An 18,013-nucleotide genomic window follows, 5' to 3' on the forward strand; every position below is an offset into this window, starting at 1 on the left:
TCTCGTCCAGAGTCCCCACAGATAACTTTCAGATAATGAGTGGTATACACTTAAGTAGCCAAATACGCATGGAAATACACCAGTATGGGCAAGAACCAGCGGAAACAACAGCACAGAAACATCATCAGATGGTAAGACTGTCCATCAGATAGGAATACAGCAAGAGCTTGGAAATGTCTGTAGGGAACTTGGAACTAAATAATAGCTTAGCAGATATGAAAGGAAAAAGCCCACAAATGTGTAATAACCAGAAGTTAAAAACTCCATGGCTGGGCCACACATCAAGTTAGACACAACTGATGATTTACTGAACCAGAGAAATCTCAAAAGTAGCGGAGATCAAAAAAGAAAAAACGTTTGTAGAGGATAGGGTGAGAAAGTCTAGTACAGGAGTCCCTCTCTATATCGCGGTTCACTTATCGCGGCCTCGCTGTATCGCGGGATTTTTAAAAATATTTATTGCGGATATTTCGCTATATCGCGGAATTTTGCGGTACTGTATACGTATGTTGTTAAAGTTATGTAGGTTTAAGAGTGTAGAATATGTTTAAGAACATAAGTAGTGTTTATAAAAGTGTGGAAAAGGTTAATAAGGGAGTGGGAAAGGTTAATAAGGGACTGGAAATGGTTTATAAGTGTGTGGGAAGGGTTTATAAAGCCTTAAAATATAAATACTAAAATAAATGTAAGGTTCCTACTTTGCGGATTTTCACCTATCGCAGGGGGGTCTAGGACGTAATACCCGTAATAAGTGAGGGAGTGCTGTATTTAATTGGCATTCTAGAATCAGAAGAGAAAAGAGTGCAAAGATATTTAAAGACGATGGTTCCTTTACTTCCAGGCTGGTAAAAGACCAACCAGCCCAATGAGTCATGAGCAGGATAAATAAAGATGCACATCTAGACGCATTGCAGTGAGTGTCCAGCTATGTGATCTTCCACAATGGATTTCTCTGAAGCTCACTTTCTTAATCTGAAAAATTAGAATACTGATGGTTCCTCTAAAGATTGACATATCACATCCAGAGTGCTCAACAGTGTGTTTACTAAATACACATAGTGGCCCCTTCATAGCATGAGGCTGGGGGACCCCAAGTTTGGGGTACAAATGGGAGCTGGGGAAAACACCTGGCCGAGCAGCAGCAGCCATCTGTAAAATGGAGCTCACAACCCTTGCCCTGAATTCATGCAAAAATGATTTTTAGTGAAAGAGGAAGGGAGAGGGAAAGAAACATCAACTGGTTGCTTCCTGTATGCACCCCGACTGGGGATCAAACCTGCAATCCAGGTATGTGTCCTGACCAGGGATCGAAGTTGCAACCTTTTGGTATATGGGATGACACTCCAACCCACTGAACCTTCTGGCCTAGGCGACTAGATGCACTTTTAAGTGCTTTGCACCAGGCCTGCCACACAGGAAATGAACAAAAAGGAAATCTCCCTGTGGTTTGAGACCCTCTGGCTAACGTTTGTCCATATTCCTTTCTGAACTCTGGACTTCTGCCAATTCCACCTCTAAGCAGTCATTAGTCTGTACCCCTCCCCAAACCCCACTGTAATTGTGCACCCAGTAAAAAGCCTCAGGAGGAGCTGCTTGTCAACCACTTACTGGTCCTGCACAGGTGACTTTCGGAGGGAGGGAGGGAGGACATGGGGTTAGGAGCACAGCCACGTGTAAGAATCTGGGCCCTGTGTAAACTGGTTCTTAAATCTCAGACATGATGCCCTCATCTGCAAAAATGAGTCCCGGAAGTATTCCTACCGCAGGATTTGTGGAAGACTGAGTTGGAATATAGAAAGTGCTCACGGTGCCTGGCCTGTAGTAGGTGCCCCAACAAATGTCAGCTACAGCGGCAAAATGTGAAACGAGAACCTTGTTTATCCTCTCATTCGATATCCTGAGTTTCAGCCCGTGAGCTCTCGAATCTTCTCCAGCCCTGAGTTGGCCCAGAAGGCCAATGCTCACCTTTACTACTTAACCCTCCATCCTAGTCTGGTACCCCTGCTCCCTACCAGGTCTCCATCAAAGTCACAAAGCCAGCAGGCAGAGCACAGCATCGGACTCCCTTCCCAGGCACCCTCCATGTCTTTGGAGGTTTTGCTAAGCAGCTGGGAACACACCAGAATTAAAGGACGGCTTGCCCTAGACTCTGCTAATCATGAGGTCTCCCTGGGTGCTTGTTAGATTCCCAGCCCCTCCCTAAAGTTCTGATTCATTAGGTCAGGGTGGAATTTGAGAGTCTGCATTTTTAAATAAGTACCCTTGTCCAGCCTGAAAATTAGGTAGGGTTGGAAAATACTTCCTCAGGCCATCGCTGGGGTTGTAGTTAAACCCACTATCTCGCACTCCTATACCCACAATTAAAAGGGACAGGGTGGACCCTGGCTGGCGTGGTTCAGTGGATTGAGCACCAGCCTGTGAACAAAACGGTCGCCGGTTTGATTCCCAGTCAGGGCACAGGTCTGGGTGGCAAGCCAGGTCCCTCAGTGGGGGCGTGCGAAAGGCACCCACATTGATGTTTCTCTTCCTCTTTCTCCCTCCCCTTCCCCTCTAAAAATAAATAAATAAAATCTTAAAAGTAAAATAAAAAGGGACAGGGTGGTTTGGTATAACTAGTTTGCAGTGACTCCTGGTCTGTCTCATTCTCTCCATAAACATATTCAAACTTTTAAAACCCAGTGTTCCCCAAAGTATCTTCTGATGCACCCAAAGTTCCGTGAGGTGCTTCCCAGTAAGGGGTTCCACGGTGAAGCACTTGGGAAAACACTGCATTGTCTTATGCTTGGAAATTCACATTGCGCAATGTAGAAACTCGTTTAATATCGTCTCCCCCTGCTTCTTTGATCCCCATTTTCATGCAATGCCTATTAGGCTAGTTCTGCAGAAATGCCAGTTTATTGCCCATTGGGTCTGCAGAATGTGAAGTTCCCAAGTACTGGCCTCGTCTCCTCTGTTCCTGCTTATGAGCACATCCTCTGTGGACCCCACATGGCACATCCACGTGGGAGCTAGGTTTGGACGGGCATGGTATCACGGCTGCCATTCTGGAGAACGAGCTGCCACAAATACCAAGACCACAGAGAGTTCACTGGGTGTGGTGGTGGTGCTGGTCCATGTGCCAGTCCATGGTTTACTGGCTAAACCTGAGAAGAGCATTTGGTCCTTGCAAACCTTCAGCTCAATATCTCCCTCGGAGCAGGGCCCAAGCTTTCATTCCTTTGGCTCTCACTCCACAGTGGTCTCTTCTGTGTCTCTGAATCAAAGGAAAGAGGGTCTTCCGGTCATAGCACATGTAGAGCCAAAGATATTAAAAAGGATAAACCGGCACACCTGCAGTGGGTCCAGCCTGAGCTCTGCTGGCTCTGGGTGCCCTTGGCATGTCCCCTGCTGGGTGCTTCTCCTTCAGAGTCAGCCCAACAGGCTAGAGTCCCAGGTATTCGGCCAGGAACACGGCGAGGATGCGGCTCAGGTTGTGTACCGTGGGTGGGTGTAGGTTGGCCTCAGAGTCATCAGGTGTGTGCCAGACAGAGGGGAAGGGCGTGGAGATGAGGTGGAGCACTGGGACCCCTGTAGGACGGAGAGAAGACTCAGTCAGGCCTATCACTGGCCCAGGAGCCCAGGCTGCGGCTTTCTCTCCCCTGCAGAAAACATCTTGTCCTGGCATTTGAAGAACTCTGAGCAATCACTTTAAGCGTATGAGGGTTCATGTTAGTTCAAAAACATATACCCTGCCAGGTGGCTCAGCTGGTTGGAGCATTGTTCCACACACCAAAAGTTGCAGGTTTGATCCCTGGTCAGGGCACATACCTAAATTGTGGGTTCGATCCCAGGTTGGGGCACATATGGGAGGCAACCAACCAATGTCTCTCTCTCTCTCTCTCTCTCTCTCTCTCTCTCTCTCTCACTCACTCTCCTCTCCCCCTCCCTATCTAAAATCAATAAATATGTCTCCTCAGGTGAGGATTAAAAACAAAAACAAAAAACGTTAATGGATTATGGAAAGGAACAGATATTTGACCCTCCTCACCAGGTGTTCTACCAGGCTTTTTCTCTTTGCTAGTAGTTAGCACTTATATAGTACTTGTTCTGCTCCAGGCCCTAGTCTAAGGCCACACATCACACACCATCTTATCCTTATAACAGCCCTTTAGGGTGGGTACCATAATTACCGTCACTGTACAGCTGTGAGCAGAGGCACAGAGGGAGGCAGAGTGATCTGCCCAAGGTCCCGCCTCTAATAAACATCACCCTCAGAATCTGAGCCCAGGCCACCTGTCTCCAGAGTCTGTGATCTTAACCACTGTTCTGCACTGGGTTCCCAGCCTCAGAGCGCTTTGCTGTGTTTGTTCAGTTTGCTAAATATCGGTCTCCCCATTAGACAGGAGGCAGGTGAATTATGGTCCATCACTGTATGTCCGAAACATTACTTAGTACCTTCCTTGGGAAGTGTTCATTGAATGAGTCAATAAAGAAGGCATTGTTAGCCCTGACTGGTGTAACTCAGTGGATTGGGTGTTGTCCTGCAAGCCAAAGGTTGCCGGTTCAATTCCTGGTCAGGGTACGTGCCTGGGTTGTGAGCCAGGTCCCTGGTTGGGGGTGTGCAAGAGGCAACCAATGTTTCTCTCCCTCCCTTCCTCCCGTCCCCTCTCTCTAAAAGTAAATGAATAAAAGAAAAAAGAAGTCATTGTAAGGAATGCCTATTTGTTGAATGGGTAAATTACAGAGTAAAAATTTAAGAAGCAGTTTATTATTTTTAAGATTACTTATTTATTTTTAGAGAGTGGGGAGGAAGAAAGAGAGACATCAATTGGTTGACCCTTGCACAGCCCTACCTGGGGACCTGGCCTGCAACCCAGGCAGGTGCCCTGACTGGGAATCAAACCAGCAACCCTTTGGTTCATAAGCCAACGCTCAATCCACTGAGCCACACCAGCCAGGGCTAAAAAACAGTTTTTAGCACTTACTACGTATATGCAAAGCACTGTGTAAACAGGCATTTCATATACCTAATCTTATCTCGTCTTCCCAACCCTGTGATTACAAATATACACATAGACATGCTTTTTATGTAAAATATCTTCATTTTTTTCCAGAAGAAACAGGGACTCAAGAAAGGCTAAACAATTTGCCTTAGGTCAACCAGTGGTAAGTTGCAGATCTTAGAACCCAGACCAATTCTGAAACCTATGTTCTGAACCCCTCGACCAGATGTCTTCCACCCTGGCTGTGCATCGGAATCATCTGGGAGTTTTGTTAAAAAAACCCAGAAAGGACCAAGAATGCAGTTGGTAGGCCCGAGCTGTGATTGGGCATCTTTCGAGGCTCCCTGGGGGATTCTGCTGGGTGGCCGGGCCTTGAAAGGCAAGTGCTGTAAGGGACTCTGCAATCACTGAGGCACGAACAGTAATAGCTCAGATTCTCAAATGCTTGCTGTGTGCCGGGCACTGGTCCAAGCAAGGTCTTCACATTTTATATTAGCACTTTCGACCCACTCAACAGGATAGGGGCTGAGACAGGGGCTACTGTTATCCTCGTCTTACAGATGAGAAAATCGAGGCACAAAGAGGTTAAGCAATGGGAAACCAGTCCCCCACCCTGGGAAGGGGTCAGGGCCAGATCCCATCTGTGTCTCCCTTGTACCTCTGCCCGCCTCCCCCCACCTGCAGCAAGTACCTCGGCGGAGGAAAGGGATGTGGTCGTCTTCCACAGAGCCAGGGGGCTCCCCGGGCTGGAAGTACATCACTTCCTGGGGGTGAGACTGTAACAGGTTCAAACGGTGCAGGCGCTTCTCTGGAGATAGTGGGGATTAGAGAGCAAAGGTCAGCCCCTCAGGGGTCAAAGGTTCCCCCGCTCACAAATCAGAGGAGGGCAGGGGGTCTGAAGGTAAAGCACTGATTATCCCCCCAAAAAATGAATGTTACCCCTTACTGCAGGTGTACCATGTTCTCTGTTAGCGTTACTATTGTCCCCTCTTCACGGACAGGAAAATTGAGGCTCAGAGATGAAGCCACTTGCCCAGTTCACACAGCTAGTAAGGAGAGTCCGGATTCAAACCCAGGACTATCTCACCCCAGGCCCCGTTTGTAATCACTGCTCTGGGATCAGTCTGAGTTCTGCCCTTTGTGTTAGTGCATTAGAGAGAGGCTAGCGAGGTCGAGGGAAGGCTGAATGACCCCGCAGAGGAGATGCCTGCCCACCCCAGACCTCCCACTGGCATCCCAGGCTGGGGCCTGCCCCCACCGTCACCCTTACCAATGCTTTTCAGCCGATGGAACCAGCGGGCTGTGCGAGGGAAGTGACTGTAGAAAGCCGGGTGGGGGGCTCCCAGGAGATCAAGAAGCATGAAGAGCTCCTAGAGAGAGGCCACGACTGGAGAGGCTGGGTGGGATGCTGCCAGCCTTGCCTCACCTCCTCCCTCCCTCACCGGAACCCAGTGGGGCCCTGGTCTTACAATAGCCTGGATCCTGGTGGGGCCCGGACTGTGGGGTGCAGACTCCATGAGCTGGGCCAGGTGCCGGGAGCCATAGAGGGAGTCCTTCGGTCCCCACTCCTTCAGTGCCTCTTCACCGTCCAAGAAGAGCAGCTGCAAGGTCACCGGGGCTGCCTGTGGGAGCTGGTGCTCAGTGCCAGCTCTCACCTCGGCCCACCCCCTTTTCTTGCCCACTTGCAGAGCTGAATAGGACAACCTAGGTGTCCTCACTCACAGAGCGTGGTGGCCTAGAGTACAGGCTCTGAGCCAGACTGCTTGAGATCAAACCCTGGCTCAGCTGCTTCCTGGCTGAGCAGTCATGGGTGAGCTACAGACTTCTCAAAGCATCTGTTTCCTCATGTAGGAACGGGCTTATAAACAGTTCTAGTCATAGGTAGGATTCGAATCCAGGTCCTAGAATAGTGACGGGCATATAGTAACTCAGTAAGGGTTAGCTCTGATTATTATCATTATTCCTCTAGCCCATTCACCAAGAGACAGACCCAGAAATGAATAATTATACGAACAGTGAAACGTAATTGGGACAAATGCTTCCAAGAACTAGAGAGTTTTTTAAAAAGCACAGGAAGGGGGTGAGGGAGAACCTGGCCTGGGGAATACACTGGGTCTGTTGGAAAGCGATGTTTGCACTGAGGGTAAGTGGGAGCTGGCCTGGCAAAGGGGAGCAGAGGCTGAAGACTGTTCCCAGGCAAGGAAGCAATATGGACCAGGGCTGGGGCCAGAGAAAGGGCCAGAAATGGTGGAGAAGAGGCCTGAGGGGTCAGCAAGGGCCAGGGAGCTTTGGGACACTGTGGTTGAAGCCATGGGAGGGGGTCTGAGCAGGGGAGGAGTGTGAGGAAACGCGTCTTCCTCCATTCATTTCACTGGTTTTAAATAACTGACATCCTACTTTATTCCAGGCAATATTCTGGGCCCAGGGTACAGAGCAGGAACAAAAGCAGCCAAGTCCCTGCTTAGATGGAACTTATTCCAGTTGTGGAGACAGACACATCAACATAAGCCCCACAACTCATGGGATAGTGACAGGTGGTTGGGAAGGCCTCACTGAGGAGGTCACCCTGCAGCGGACACCTGAGCAAAGGATGGGAGCCAGCTAGGCAGGGCAAACCGTAAGTGCAAATGCCCTGAGGCGAGAGTGAACCTTGTGGATCTCAGGTACATAGGCAGTGGGTAGCTTGGGTAGAGTGAGCAAGGGGCGAGGGCTGGCAGATGAGACTCGCGAGGTGACGGGGCACACCTCATGGGCCACTGTAAGAACTCTGGCTAACGCATGGAATGAGGTAGAAGCCCTGGGAGGGTTTGGGGCAGAGGAGAGACAGGATCTGACATTCAGGACGGAGAACGATCCCTGTGGCTTTGTATGTGTAGTGGAGGCAAGAAGACAAGACCAGGCAGGGGAGAGGCGGCCCCCGCCCCCCCCCCCCCCACTCCTCACCTGCTCCTTGGCTCTGCTAAGCTCCTGGTCGAGGGCCTGGGCCAGTTCCAACAGCAGGGCGCAAGGCACAGCTGAATCTGTGGCCCCCACAAAGGGGGCCAACTCAGATGGGAAGAGCTTGGAGTCATAATGGCAGGCAAGGGTGAGGTGACGGGCAGCCCCTGGGTCCAGCGTGGCCACCACGTTGGCAAAGTCCAGTGGCCCCAGGGGCGTTGAGGCTGTGAAGGCATCCAGCTCCACATGCCAGCCTGCTGTCAGGGTCCGTAGAGTGGCCTCCAGGAACTAGTAGCAAGAGAGGTGGGAGGGTGGGTGGGGGTACTGGGGAAGAGGTCGGGAGAAGGGTCGTGTGACCTGAGCCATACAGAGCGGTCCAGTCGGGCTGACTCTCAAGTCCCACTTTGGTTTGAATCATTCCTTTGACACACTTCTGCTGAGTATCTGCTAAGTGCTAGGCATGGAATGACCCCACCTCTTGATGCCAAGACTAATCACAGCTCAGTCTTCAATAGCACTCACTGTGTGCCAAGCCCTGTTCTAGGAACTCTATAGGGTAGGGACCATCAATGACTCAATTTGCAGATGAGGAAACTGAGGCACAGAGAGCTTAAGAAACTATTCCAAGGTCACACGCCAAGTGGTTGAAGTGGGATTTACCCTCAGGCAGTATTCAAATGATTCTCAATGCTTTCTGAGAGGCAATATAGAGATATTACAGCATCAGCTCTGGAGCCAAACTGTTTGGATTGAAACCCTCAGTACAACATTTATTAACTGTGGGACTTGGGCAAAATGCCCAACTGCTCTGGGTCTCATCTGCATAATGAAGATCACACTGATACCCACCTCACAGAGCTGTTACTTGTGTCTAGCACTAGGAACAGAGGGCAGTGCGTCCTGGTGGTTACTCAACAGTAAGATTATCTCCTCAGAGCTACAGCTCTGCCTCTTAATGTTTTGGGATCTTGGGCCATTTTCTAGCGCTCTGAGGGGTCAAGTGCGGCTCATCCTACCTTTCTGACTTGGAGATTTCCTGGGCTGCCCGGGGTCCGCACAACCAGCAGGGGGCGCAGATACGTGTTCCAGAGACGCTGTGGGTCCAGTTGCCCCACCACCCTCCGAATTCGGGCATCGGGGAGGCTTCCGATCAACGGGCGCTTGGGTTGGGGAGACGGGGGATGGCGAAGAGAAGGGCAGAGCATGAGAGCAACCGCATTCTGACCCTGCCCCAGGCGTCGTCACCCCTAAGAAGCCCTGGTTCTTCTTCCTAATCGCGGTTTCCAGCATCAGAGGTTTCTAGGATAAATCCTAGATGTGGGAAAAGTCCCTCCAGACCCATCCGGTCCGGCCTACCCCAATCCTTATGGGGAAGTCGAGGCCCAACGAGAGGAAGGGATTCTTCCAAATAGTTGACTTTAGGATTAGAACTCAGAACTCCAACTTTCATTACTCCAGACCCTTTCTCTTAAAGGAGAGCCACTATTACCGAACAAGCCCGAAGACTCATTCCACTGATATGCGTCCTAAAGACAACGGCAGAACCTGCGGCTAGGAGCCATATGGTAAAGCCACGTCCACCCGAAACCTTAGGTAAGGGGAGGCGAAGAACTGAGAGTCCCCGCTGTGCCCCCGCCTGTCCTCACCTGCAACTCCCGACCCGGAGACGGCTCCTCAGTCCGATGGTGCCAGCCGCTCCAGACGGTGTAGAACGCCGAGGCCACGGCCAGCGCCAGCAGCAGCAGGGGCAACAGCTGCGCCCGCGGTAGCAGGCGGCGACTGGGCGGTGTGGATGGCTGCAAAAGGCCGCGTTCCCCAAGCCGTAGCCGGGGCCGCCCGCGGCCCCCGGAACGCATGGCAGCTTTTCCCCAGAAACCGGTCCAGGACCGCGGAACGAATTTAGGCCCAGCCAAGTCCCACCCCATGGAATCACCAGACCAATGAACAACAAGAGCGGCTGCACCGTCCCACCCACTGCAGTCAATGAAGCCAATGGGGACTCTCATTCTGAGGACTCGCCTCTCGGTCTCCCTGGGGCTTTAGGCGACGGTTCGCTCTGAGAGTTGCACAACCCAAAAGGGAGCGCCAAGGGGTTAGGCTCCGCCTCACCGTTGGGGCGGAGGCCAATGAGAAGCATTTGATCATGGAAAACATTCGACCTCCCGAGTGCAGGTCCACGCCCCTCCGGTGTAGGCAAATGATTGGTTTCGCGAAGTCGGAAAGATCAATAGACACGTAAGCGAACCGTCACCAAAGGGAAAGGGGTGGAGTCCACTCCTGAAAGTGAGGAGTGGATTGGCTTCTCCGAGACCGCGCCCCAGAAAGAGAGCCGGCGGGCATTTGGAAATGGAGTGTCCTTACCCTCTTGCCACCTGTGCTGTTCTACAACGAAATAGTTTAAATCAGACGCACTTTCTTTATCTCTCTGTGGTCGTGAATACATAACCCGTGTGGTCCTGAACGGCCTTGAACCATGGAGCAAGCCTTTTACACCAACGCTGCACAAAGCCGGCGGATTCCCTATGGCAACAGGCCGCGCCTACACCGCTAACTGAGTTTGCGCAGGCGCACACGGAAGTGGGCCGCAGGAAGCGGAAGTCCCGCCTCTTCCATAAGCGCTTTTCGGAGGCAGAAGCAACGCGGCCGAGTCGGATCTTTCCGAGAGCGTAGTTACCGCCACCATGTGAGAAGGGCGAGGGTTAAACGGGGGTAGTGGGTGGAGGGCATAAATTTGGCTAGTGACGGGTGGAAGGGGATGGCAGAGTGGGGGGGCGGAGATATTAGGGGTCAAGTGGCGTACTTTTATTCTGCTGAGTTTGAGAACGGACATGGGCCTTGAACGGCTCCTGAGTTCAGGAGGGGAACAGCTTTACCAGAAAATAGGCTGGCGGCTTTCTCAAATAATTAGTCTCATTGAAATGAATTTTATGCGGAAGCGATTTTACGAATAAAGAACCTGGGAGAGGGAAGTGCGGGCTCTTAGAAGTAACGATTTGAGGCGAGGGGCTATCCGAATAATTTGAGCTGGAGACGGTTGGCTTTTCGACCTCTTTCGCGACATTTTCAGTTAATGAGCCACAGGAATGATTTTACTTATTTACCAATTAAACAATTACTTATTCAGTGCTCATGTATCAGACACTGCCTTAGATAGATGGGATATATGTATCCAAGAAAAGTCCTCTAATGCAGCTTATGGAGCGGGAAGAGGCAGGTGGTTAAATGTAATGATTAATAAAAAGGTAAAATATATGGTGTGTTAGGTGACCAGGGAAAAGTAAAAACAATGACTAATACCAATTTTGAGAGACAGTAACTTAAAAACTAGCGCAGAAGGACACACTGAGAAGGCAGCATTGGAGCAAAAGACCTGAAGAAAATGGGAGCACAAAGCACAGAGCTACCTGGGGGGGCATCCAGGCAGAGGCCTAACATGAAAGTTTGCCTCATATCTAAACCACCCAGGAGACCACTGTGGCTGGAACAGAGTGAAAGACAGGGCTAGATGCCGGGCATGATGAAAATTTTGGATTTTACTTTTTACAGTGAGATGGGAGCCATGGGAGGGTCTTGAAGAGTGAGGTGATGTGACCTAGGTCCTGGCACAGCCCCTGGGGCTGTCCTGTGGAGAACACTGTTGGGGAGTGTGGGTGAAGGCAGGGAGACGAGTAAGACTCTGGGAGAGAATTGATGGATGTTCAGGCCGTGGTATGAGATGGTCATATTCTGGACCATATTTTAGAGGCAGATGATAGGATTTGCTGACATTGAAATGTAGGATGTGAGAGGATGAAAAGAATCAAGTTGACCTCAGAGTCTTTGCTCAGAGAGCTGGAAGAATGAAGTTACCATTGACAGAGAGGAGGAAGGCTGTGGATGGAGTAAATTGAGGTGCTTGGGCGTTGTGGAGACCAAGTTAGGATGTGCAAGATTGGAAATCTATTAGGCATCCAAATGGTGATGTCAAGCGAGGGTTGAGCAGGAGGGTGGGGGTGCTGGGGAAAGGTAGGAGGGACCCTGAGTGTGATCACATGCCCACCCGGGCTCCAGCCCCGGGCTCTCTCACCTATGGGTTCCATACTTGCCCACTCAGGAGCCTCCTCAACAAGCCCAAGAGTGAGATGACCCCGGAGGAGCTGCAGAAGCGGGAGGAAGAGGAGTTTAACACAGGCCCGCTGTCCGTGCTCACGCAGTCGGTGAAGAACAACACCCAGGTGCTCATCAACTGTCGCAACAACAAGAAGCTCCTGGGCCGTGTGAAGGCTTTTGACAGGTGAAGGCTTTTTGACAGGGTCTTGGGAGGGGTTCTGTCCAGGCCTGGGGAAGCAGTCCCAGCTCCAGTCCCAGGAGGCTGCCCACCAGGCTTCTCAGAAGCCGGGAGAGTAAGAACCTTAGAACCTGAGGTGTGACTGTCTCTCGCTGCCCGTCCAGCTGTGCAATACAGTGGTTATGGTCGTCTCCTTGGGAGCCAGTCCTCGTGGGTTCCTGTGCCAGCTCTGCCTGTTAGCAGCCCTGTGACCTTCAGCAGGTGACTGTCATCTGTACCGTGACAGTAATCACGGCGGTTGCAAAGATTCAGTGGCTTAATACATGTCAAGTGTAGTAAATCGCTAGAAGTACAGCATCTAGCACGCAGGATGTTCTCCATCTAATTATTGCATAATTAGAGCGTGCACCAGGCCAGGTAGTGTTCTAGGCTCTGGAGATGCGGCAGTGACCAAAACAAACGTGGTTCCTAAACACAGGGAGCTTGTTACAGGTAGGGAAGCTGACAGGAAGTGATAGGTTCTCCGGAGAAAAGCAGAGGCGGGTGAGAACATGGGGTACTGCGAGGGGGTGCTGTCCTGTGTGGCTAATCAGAGAGGCCCCAGCTGAAGAGGCGGCGGTGAGCAGACCTGAATAAGATGAAGAAGCAAGCTAGGGTCTGAGCGTTCCAGCTGCAGCGAACAGCAAGGGCTTTTTCTCCTTGGCCTTGTCTCCGTCCTTCGGAGCGGCTATGAGGACCGAAGGGCACTATGTGCAGAAAGCGCGGGGCTCGGCGTCTAGTGCGCGAGAAGCGCTCAGCTAGCGGGGGAGCTGCAGCCTTCAGTCAGCATCTGGCGAGTGCTTCCCTCGCAGTGGGGTGCGGGGGCACCGCTCGGGGACATTTGGGCCACTAGCTGCTGTGTGACCACGAACAACGCTGGCCCGCTGAGCCTCACTTTCCTCTAGAGTAAAATGAGAATAAGGACATGAGGGAGTGTGAGCACAGGGGAGTGTGACACTTTCCTGCTCTAGTGGCGGCAGGTCACGCTGGTGTTTACCATTCGGCCTGGGATGCAGGGATTAATGGCTTAATGCTTAGAAGAGGCCTGGGCACCACGCGGGTTCTCAGTAGGTGACAGTGTGTATATATAAAAATTTTATTTTTTCTTTTGAGTCCATTTGTTCTCCCCTAGTTCTCCTCTGCCCCCGCATCAGCCTCCCACCCTAGTATGTATCCTGTCGCATTTGACTCAGGGAATCCCCTGTGGTGTGGGTATAATTGTCCTGTCGTGATAATTGTTTCTTTAAATATTTATTTTTTAAGTATATTTTATTGATTATGTTGTTACAGTAGTCCCAGTTTTCTTTCCCCTTTGCTCCCCTCTGCCCAGTATCCCCCTTCCCTCCAGCAGTCCCACCCCCTTAGTTCATGTCCATGGGTTGTGCATATTAAGTTCTTTGGCTTCACTTTTTCCTATATTGTTATTAACTCCCCCCTGTCTATTTTGTTCCTACCAATTATGCTTCTTAGTTCCTGCACCTTTTCCCCATTTCTCCCCCTCCCTCTTCCCAGCTGATAGCCCTCCAAATTGATCCCCATACCTATGATTCTGTTCCTGTTCTGGTTTGCTTAGCTGGGTTTTGTTTTTATTTTTTAGATTCAGTTGTTAATAGTTGTGAGTTTGTTGTCATTTATTTTATTTTTAGAGAGGGAAAGGGAGAGAAACATTGGCTGCCTCTCACATGCCCCCAACTGGGGACCTGGCCCACAACCCAAGTATGGGCCCTGACTGGGAATCAACTGGGAATCAAACCGGTGACATTTGGGTTTGCAGGCCGGCACTCAGTCCACTGAGCCACACCAAGCAGGGCAGAATCAATTGTTTTTAAAATAGAATCTTCCCTGTGCTCTTCTGCATCTTGTTTTTCACATGTATTGATGGTCCGAGGCTACACTGTGAGTCAGCTACGGTGTTCTCACCACCTTACCTATTTACTCAGGTACGTTGCTTTCTTGAGTGAGTCGTGCATGTGTTGAGGCAAAATTTAGAAGATACAAAAGGCACTCAATGAATAGCACGTCCTTCCTCCCTGCCTGCCCGCCCCTCTGCTGCCTGTTGCAGTCCCCAGGGACCCCACCATGGCTAATTTCTCAGGTCTCCTCCTGGCATATTACTTGAATACAACATCAGACATAATGACAGAGGAGCATGCATTTTAGTTTATTTTTAAATCACTGCCAGTGACACAGCACATAGTTTTTGACTTTGGCTTTTTTACTTAATAAGAGCCCAATGAAAAGTTTCCATCTGGCTCGTCCCCTGGTTCATTCCACTGCCACCAATCTCTAGGTGTCTTTCTAAGATTCTGCACTGTACAAGCAAGTGGGCAAGCCCTGGCCAGGCAAAGTGGCTCAGTTGGTTAGAGCGTCATCCCCATAAGCCAAGGTTGTAGGATCGATCCCCGGTCAGGGCACATGGAAGAATTGACCAATGAATGCATAAATAAGTGGAACAACAAATTGATGTTTCTCTCCTTTCCTCTCTTTCTCCAAAATCAATAAATTAAATAAAAAAAAAGCAAGTGGGTGGTAGGCTTCTCCTACCCATACCCCATTTTTTTCCTATAGAAGATAACTTCCCATGCATACCATTCCCCACTTTCCCCTTTTCACTCAACAGCATCTCCTGGAGTTTATTCCACAGCAAGGCTCAGAGCTTCCTTGTTCTTCTTAATTACTTTTTTCGTACTATTTGGAGATATTTCCATATATCCTCTTATCCCTTTACCTTGCCTTAGTTTTTCTTCGTAGCCAGTGCCACCTGACAGCATATTAAAGGCCCAGACCTCTTTGTTCTCTTGCTTAGCATCCTTCACGTGCGCACCCATGAGGGCAGGGATATTGTGTGTTGTATTCATTGCAAGCATTCACTGAGTGAGCTCCTCCATACGGTGGTCACACGTGCCCACCCAGCACTCTGAGGACAGGGGCACATGCCGCCTCAGGCCCCAGGGGCCTCTGCTTCTCCAAAGAGAAGCAGCTCCTTTGCTGCTGCCTCCGGAAGTGCTGGGCATTAAAAGGCACAAGCGGAACCATGTTGTTTGCTTCACTTCTGTTCCAGGCCCTGTTTTAAGTACTGGACAAGAATGCTGTGTTGATTCATTTAACCTGCACAACAGCCCTGTGAGGCGGGCACCATAAATGTCTCCATTTTATTTTTATTTTTTTAAAGATTTTATTTATTATTTATTTGGGGGGGAGGGGAACATCAGTGTGTGAGGTACATCGATTGGTTGCCTCTCACACACCCCAGGCCTGCAACCCAGGCATGTGCCCTAAGAATTAAACCAGCGACCTTGAGGTTAGCCAGCTCTCAACCCACTTAGCCACACCATCCACAGCCATTTTATTTTTTTTGAAGATTTCATTTATTTTAAGAGAGAGGGGAAGGGAGGGGGAAAGAGAGGGAGAGAGTGGTTGCCTCTCTCGTGCCCTCAACCGGGGACCTGGCCTGCAAACCAGACATGTGCCCTGACCAGGAATCAAACCAGCGACCTCTCGGTTAGCAGGCCAGCGCTCAACCCACTGAGCCACACCAGCCAGGGCTGAATGAATATCTTCATTTTAGAGAGGAGGAAATTGAGGCACAGAGGGATGCAGTCCTTCGCCCCAGCCTCTACCTGAGGACTTGAGGTGGCGGCCACGCTGCTGGAGGGGAGCGGCGGCACCTTGAAGAGAAGGTTTGGTCAGAAGGCTGCCCACTCACGCTGCTACTTCCTTACTCCCTGTCCCCACCAGGCACTGCAACATGGTGCTAGAAAATGTGAAGGAGATGTGGACCGAGGTCCCCAAGAGCGGCAAGGGCAAAAAAAAGTCGAAGCCAGTCAACAAGGACCGCTACATCTCCAAGATGTTCCTGCGCGGGGATTCAGTCATCGTGGTCCTGCGCAACCCGCTCATCGCGGGCAAGTAGGGCCTTCCTCCCTGCCACCAGGAGTCGCTCCCCCATCCTGCAAAGACTTGACCGTTGACATGAGAACAGTAAAACCTTGTGTGTTTTTTTAGTGGCATCTGTCTGTTCCTTGGGCCTTGGCGAGTGGGGCGGACTTGGGAGAGGGAGGCAGCTGGGTGTGGGGCCAAGCACTGGGATCAGGACCTCTGAGCAGGTGAAGAGTCCCTGTCCGCCCCTTCCATGCTTCAGTTTCCCCATCTGTGAAATGAATTGGTTGGACAGAGCTTCTGCTCTTTGCTTTATTAATCTTTCTTAGCTTGACCTTATTACTCTCTCTCTTCTTTGTCCCTGCCTCTCAATGAGTGAGCCTTGCTCAGAATTTCTTTTGGTCTCTTTTTCTGTTGTTCAGTCAGGGAAACATCCCCCCCAAATACCTCCTTTGTTGTCCAGCTCTGTTGCAATGCTGGGGACACATCGGGGCCTGGGATAGCTCCTGACCTGCCCTCACTGACCAGAAGAGAGAACTTGTTTAGGACAGTCAGTACCCAAATACTGATGGCAGTCATGCCATCTATCACCTGCTGAGCTGTCAGGATGCCAGCCCAAGGCTCTGCTATTCAGACTCCCCAACTCCCAGCAGGCACTGTTACCTATTACTACCTCCTATTCCAGAAGAGGGAACTGAGGCACAGAGAGACTGAGAATTTCCCCCAAGTCACACAGCTAATAATAAGTATCCAGACTTAAGATTTGAACCAGGCTATTTCCTACAGCTTTACTTTTTGTTTTGTTTTATTTTTTTTTGTTTTTTGTTTCCTTTTGTATCTTAGTTTTTATTGTTTTTTTCTTTTACTTTTCTTTCTTTTGGTTAAGATGGCAAAACTTGTATTATGTATATATTTTACCACACAATAAAAAAGTAGGGTTAAAAAATAAATAAAAATGGTTATAATATATATGACCTTCCACAGCTAGGCGCTCAATAGCCAAATAAGCACTTGATTTTCAGACTTGAGGCTCATATAAATGCTTGCAGCTTTATTGTCAATACTACCTTCCTAGAGAGGCAGCCCTCAGAAAACGTTTAGTCCACAAATGTAATTTGAATTGTATACATTGCAAATATTTATTTAAATGTTAAGCATGAGGAGATAACATGAATGTTTAAAATTGCGGTTTCTCTTAGGCAGGGGGGACAGTGGCAGCAGGATGTCCATGTTGATGTCCATGCAGTGCTACACTCTGGGGGGGGGGGGGGTGGCCACCACGCATCCTGCCTCAGTCACTTCCTTTTATGGCCTGGCCAAAGAAATTTACACACACACACAAACACAACTGTTGCCCTGGCCAGGTGGCTCAATTATAACATCCAGTACATTAAAAAGGTGGGTTTGATCTCTGGTCAGGACACATACCTAGGTTTCAGGCTGGATGGATGTCTCTCCCTTCCTCTCTAAAATCAACATATTCTTGGGTAAGGATTAAGCACAAACACAACTTTTTGTCATGCTTTATTTACAATGGCCCTGCCCTAAGGCCCTTACCCTCCCAGAGCTCACAAAGGAGGCCCAACAAGGCCACCTCATACTTAAAGGACTCTTGAGTTCATTTGTCCAGGGAGCTGGAGGCCCAAGGAAAATAATCAACTACATCCAGGTATTATCTGAATCTGTGTTATCTGTGGGGATGAAGGATTTAGAAGTGAGGTTCTTGTGTGTGTACAGGTGGTCGAGCTACAGGGTGGCTCTTGGTTTCCCCTAATTCTTCCAGTGCCCTGGGGGCCCCCCATGGGGGTGGGGATGTCCAACCACATTCCCCACCTAGCAGTGGTCCTGGCCTCTGGATGCAAGGTCTCAGCTGAGGCCTGCTGTGAATTGCCACTGAATCCTCTCCGAC

At 50.1% G+C, this 18,013-nt stretch overlaps 2 protein-coding genes across 3 annotated transcripts; one reads left to right on the forward strand and one right to left on the reverse strand.

Annotated features, from left to right (window-relative positions):
• Positions 1 to 2,801: 2,801 nt before the first annotated feature.
• Positions 2,802 to 10,456, reverse strand: QPCTL (glutaminyl-peptide cyclotransferase like). 2 transcript variants are annotated; one of them, XM_090261398.1, is made up of 7 exons: positions 9,566 to 10,454; positions 8,936 to 9,079; positions 7,926 to 8,207; positions 6,452 to 6,583; positions 6,253 to 6,352; positions 5,674 to 5,790; positions 2,802 to 3,567 (listed from the first exon to the last, which is right to left on the reverse strand). In XM_090261398.1, the coding sequence occupies exons 1-7, from the start codon at positions 9,923 to 9,925 to the stop codon at positions 3,422 to 3,424; spliced, it is 1,281 nt and encodes a 426-aa protein (XP_090117524.1). In that variant the 5' UTR covers positions 9,926 to 10,454; the 3' UTR covers positions 2,802 to 3,421. The 2 variants fall into 2 exon arrangements, with proteins under 2 accessions (XP_090117524.1, XP_090117526.1); XM_090261400.1 differs by lacking the exon at positions 2,802 to 3,567 and adding an exon at positions 4,791 to 5,241 and having other exon boundaries at positions 9,566 to 10,456.
• A 57-nt stretch (positions 10,457 to 10,513) lies between these two features.
• Positions 10,514 to 16,229, forward strand: SNRPD2 (small nuclear ribonucleoprotein D2 polypeptide). Its single transcript, XM_090261401.1, has 3 exons — positions 10,514 to 10,602; positions 12,013 to 12,192; positions 15,964 to 16,229. Coding segments are annotated over exons 1-3 (357 nt in total). The 5' UTR covers positions 10,514 to 10,600; the 3' UTR covers positions 16,139 to 16,229.
• The last annotated feature ends 1,784 nt before the right edge of the window (positions 16,230 to 18,013 follow it).

The sequence above is a fragment of the Furipterus horrens genome, unplaced genomic scaffold (assembly GCF_987537825.1).
Source record: "Furipterus horrens unplaced genomic scaffold, mFurHor1.1.pri manual_scaffold_13, whole genome shotgun sequence".
Classification (NCBI taxonomy): Eukaryota; Metazoa; Chordata; class Mammalia; order Chiroptera; family Furipteridae; genus Furipterus; species Furipterus horrens.

What these genes read in the sequence shown, in the direction of transcription:
- SNRPD2 (XM_090261401.1), top strand. An exon ending in CGTGTGAAGGCTTTTGACAG is followed by an intron (nt 12,193 to 15,963) that starts GTGAAGGCTTTT and finishes TGTCCCCACCAG; the next exon opens with GCACTGCAACATGGTGCTAG.
- QPCTL (XM_090261398.1), bottom strand. Translation starts at nt 9,925, where the DNA reads ATGAGAGTCCCCATTGGCTTCATTGACTGCAGTGGGTGGGACGGTGCA. An exon ending in TTAGCAGAGCCAAGGAGCAG is followed by an intron (nt 6,584 to 7,925) that starts GTGAGGAGTGGG and finishes GTGACCTTGCAG; the next exon opens with CTGCTCTTCTTGGACGGTGA. An exon ending in CCACCAGGATCCAGGCTATT is followed by an intron (nt 6,353 to 6,451) that starts GTAAGACCAGGG and finishes GCCTCTCTCTAG; the next exon opens with GAGCTCTTCATGCTTCTTGA.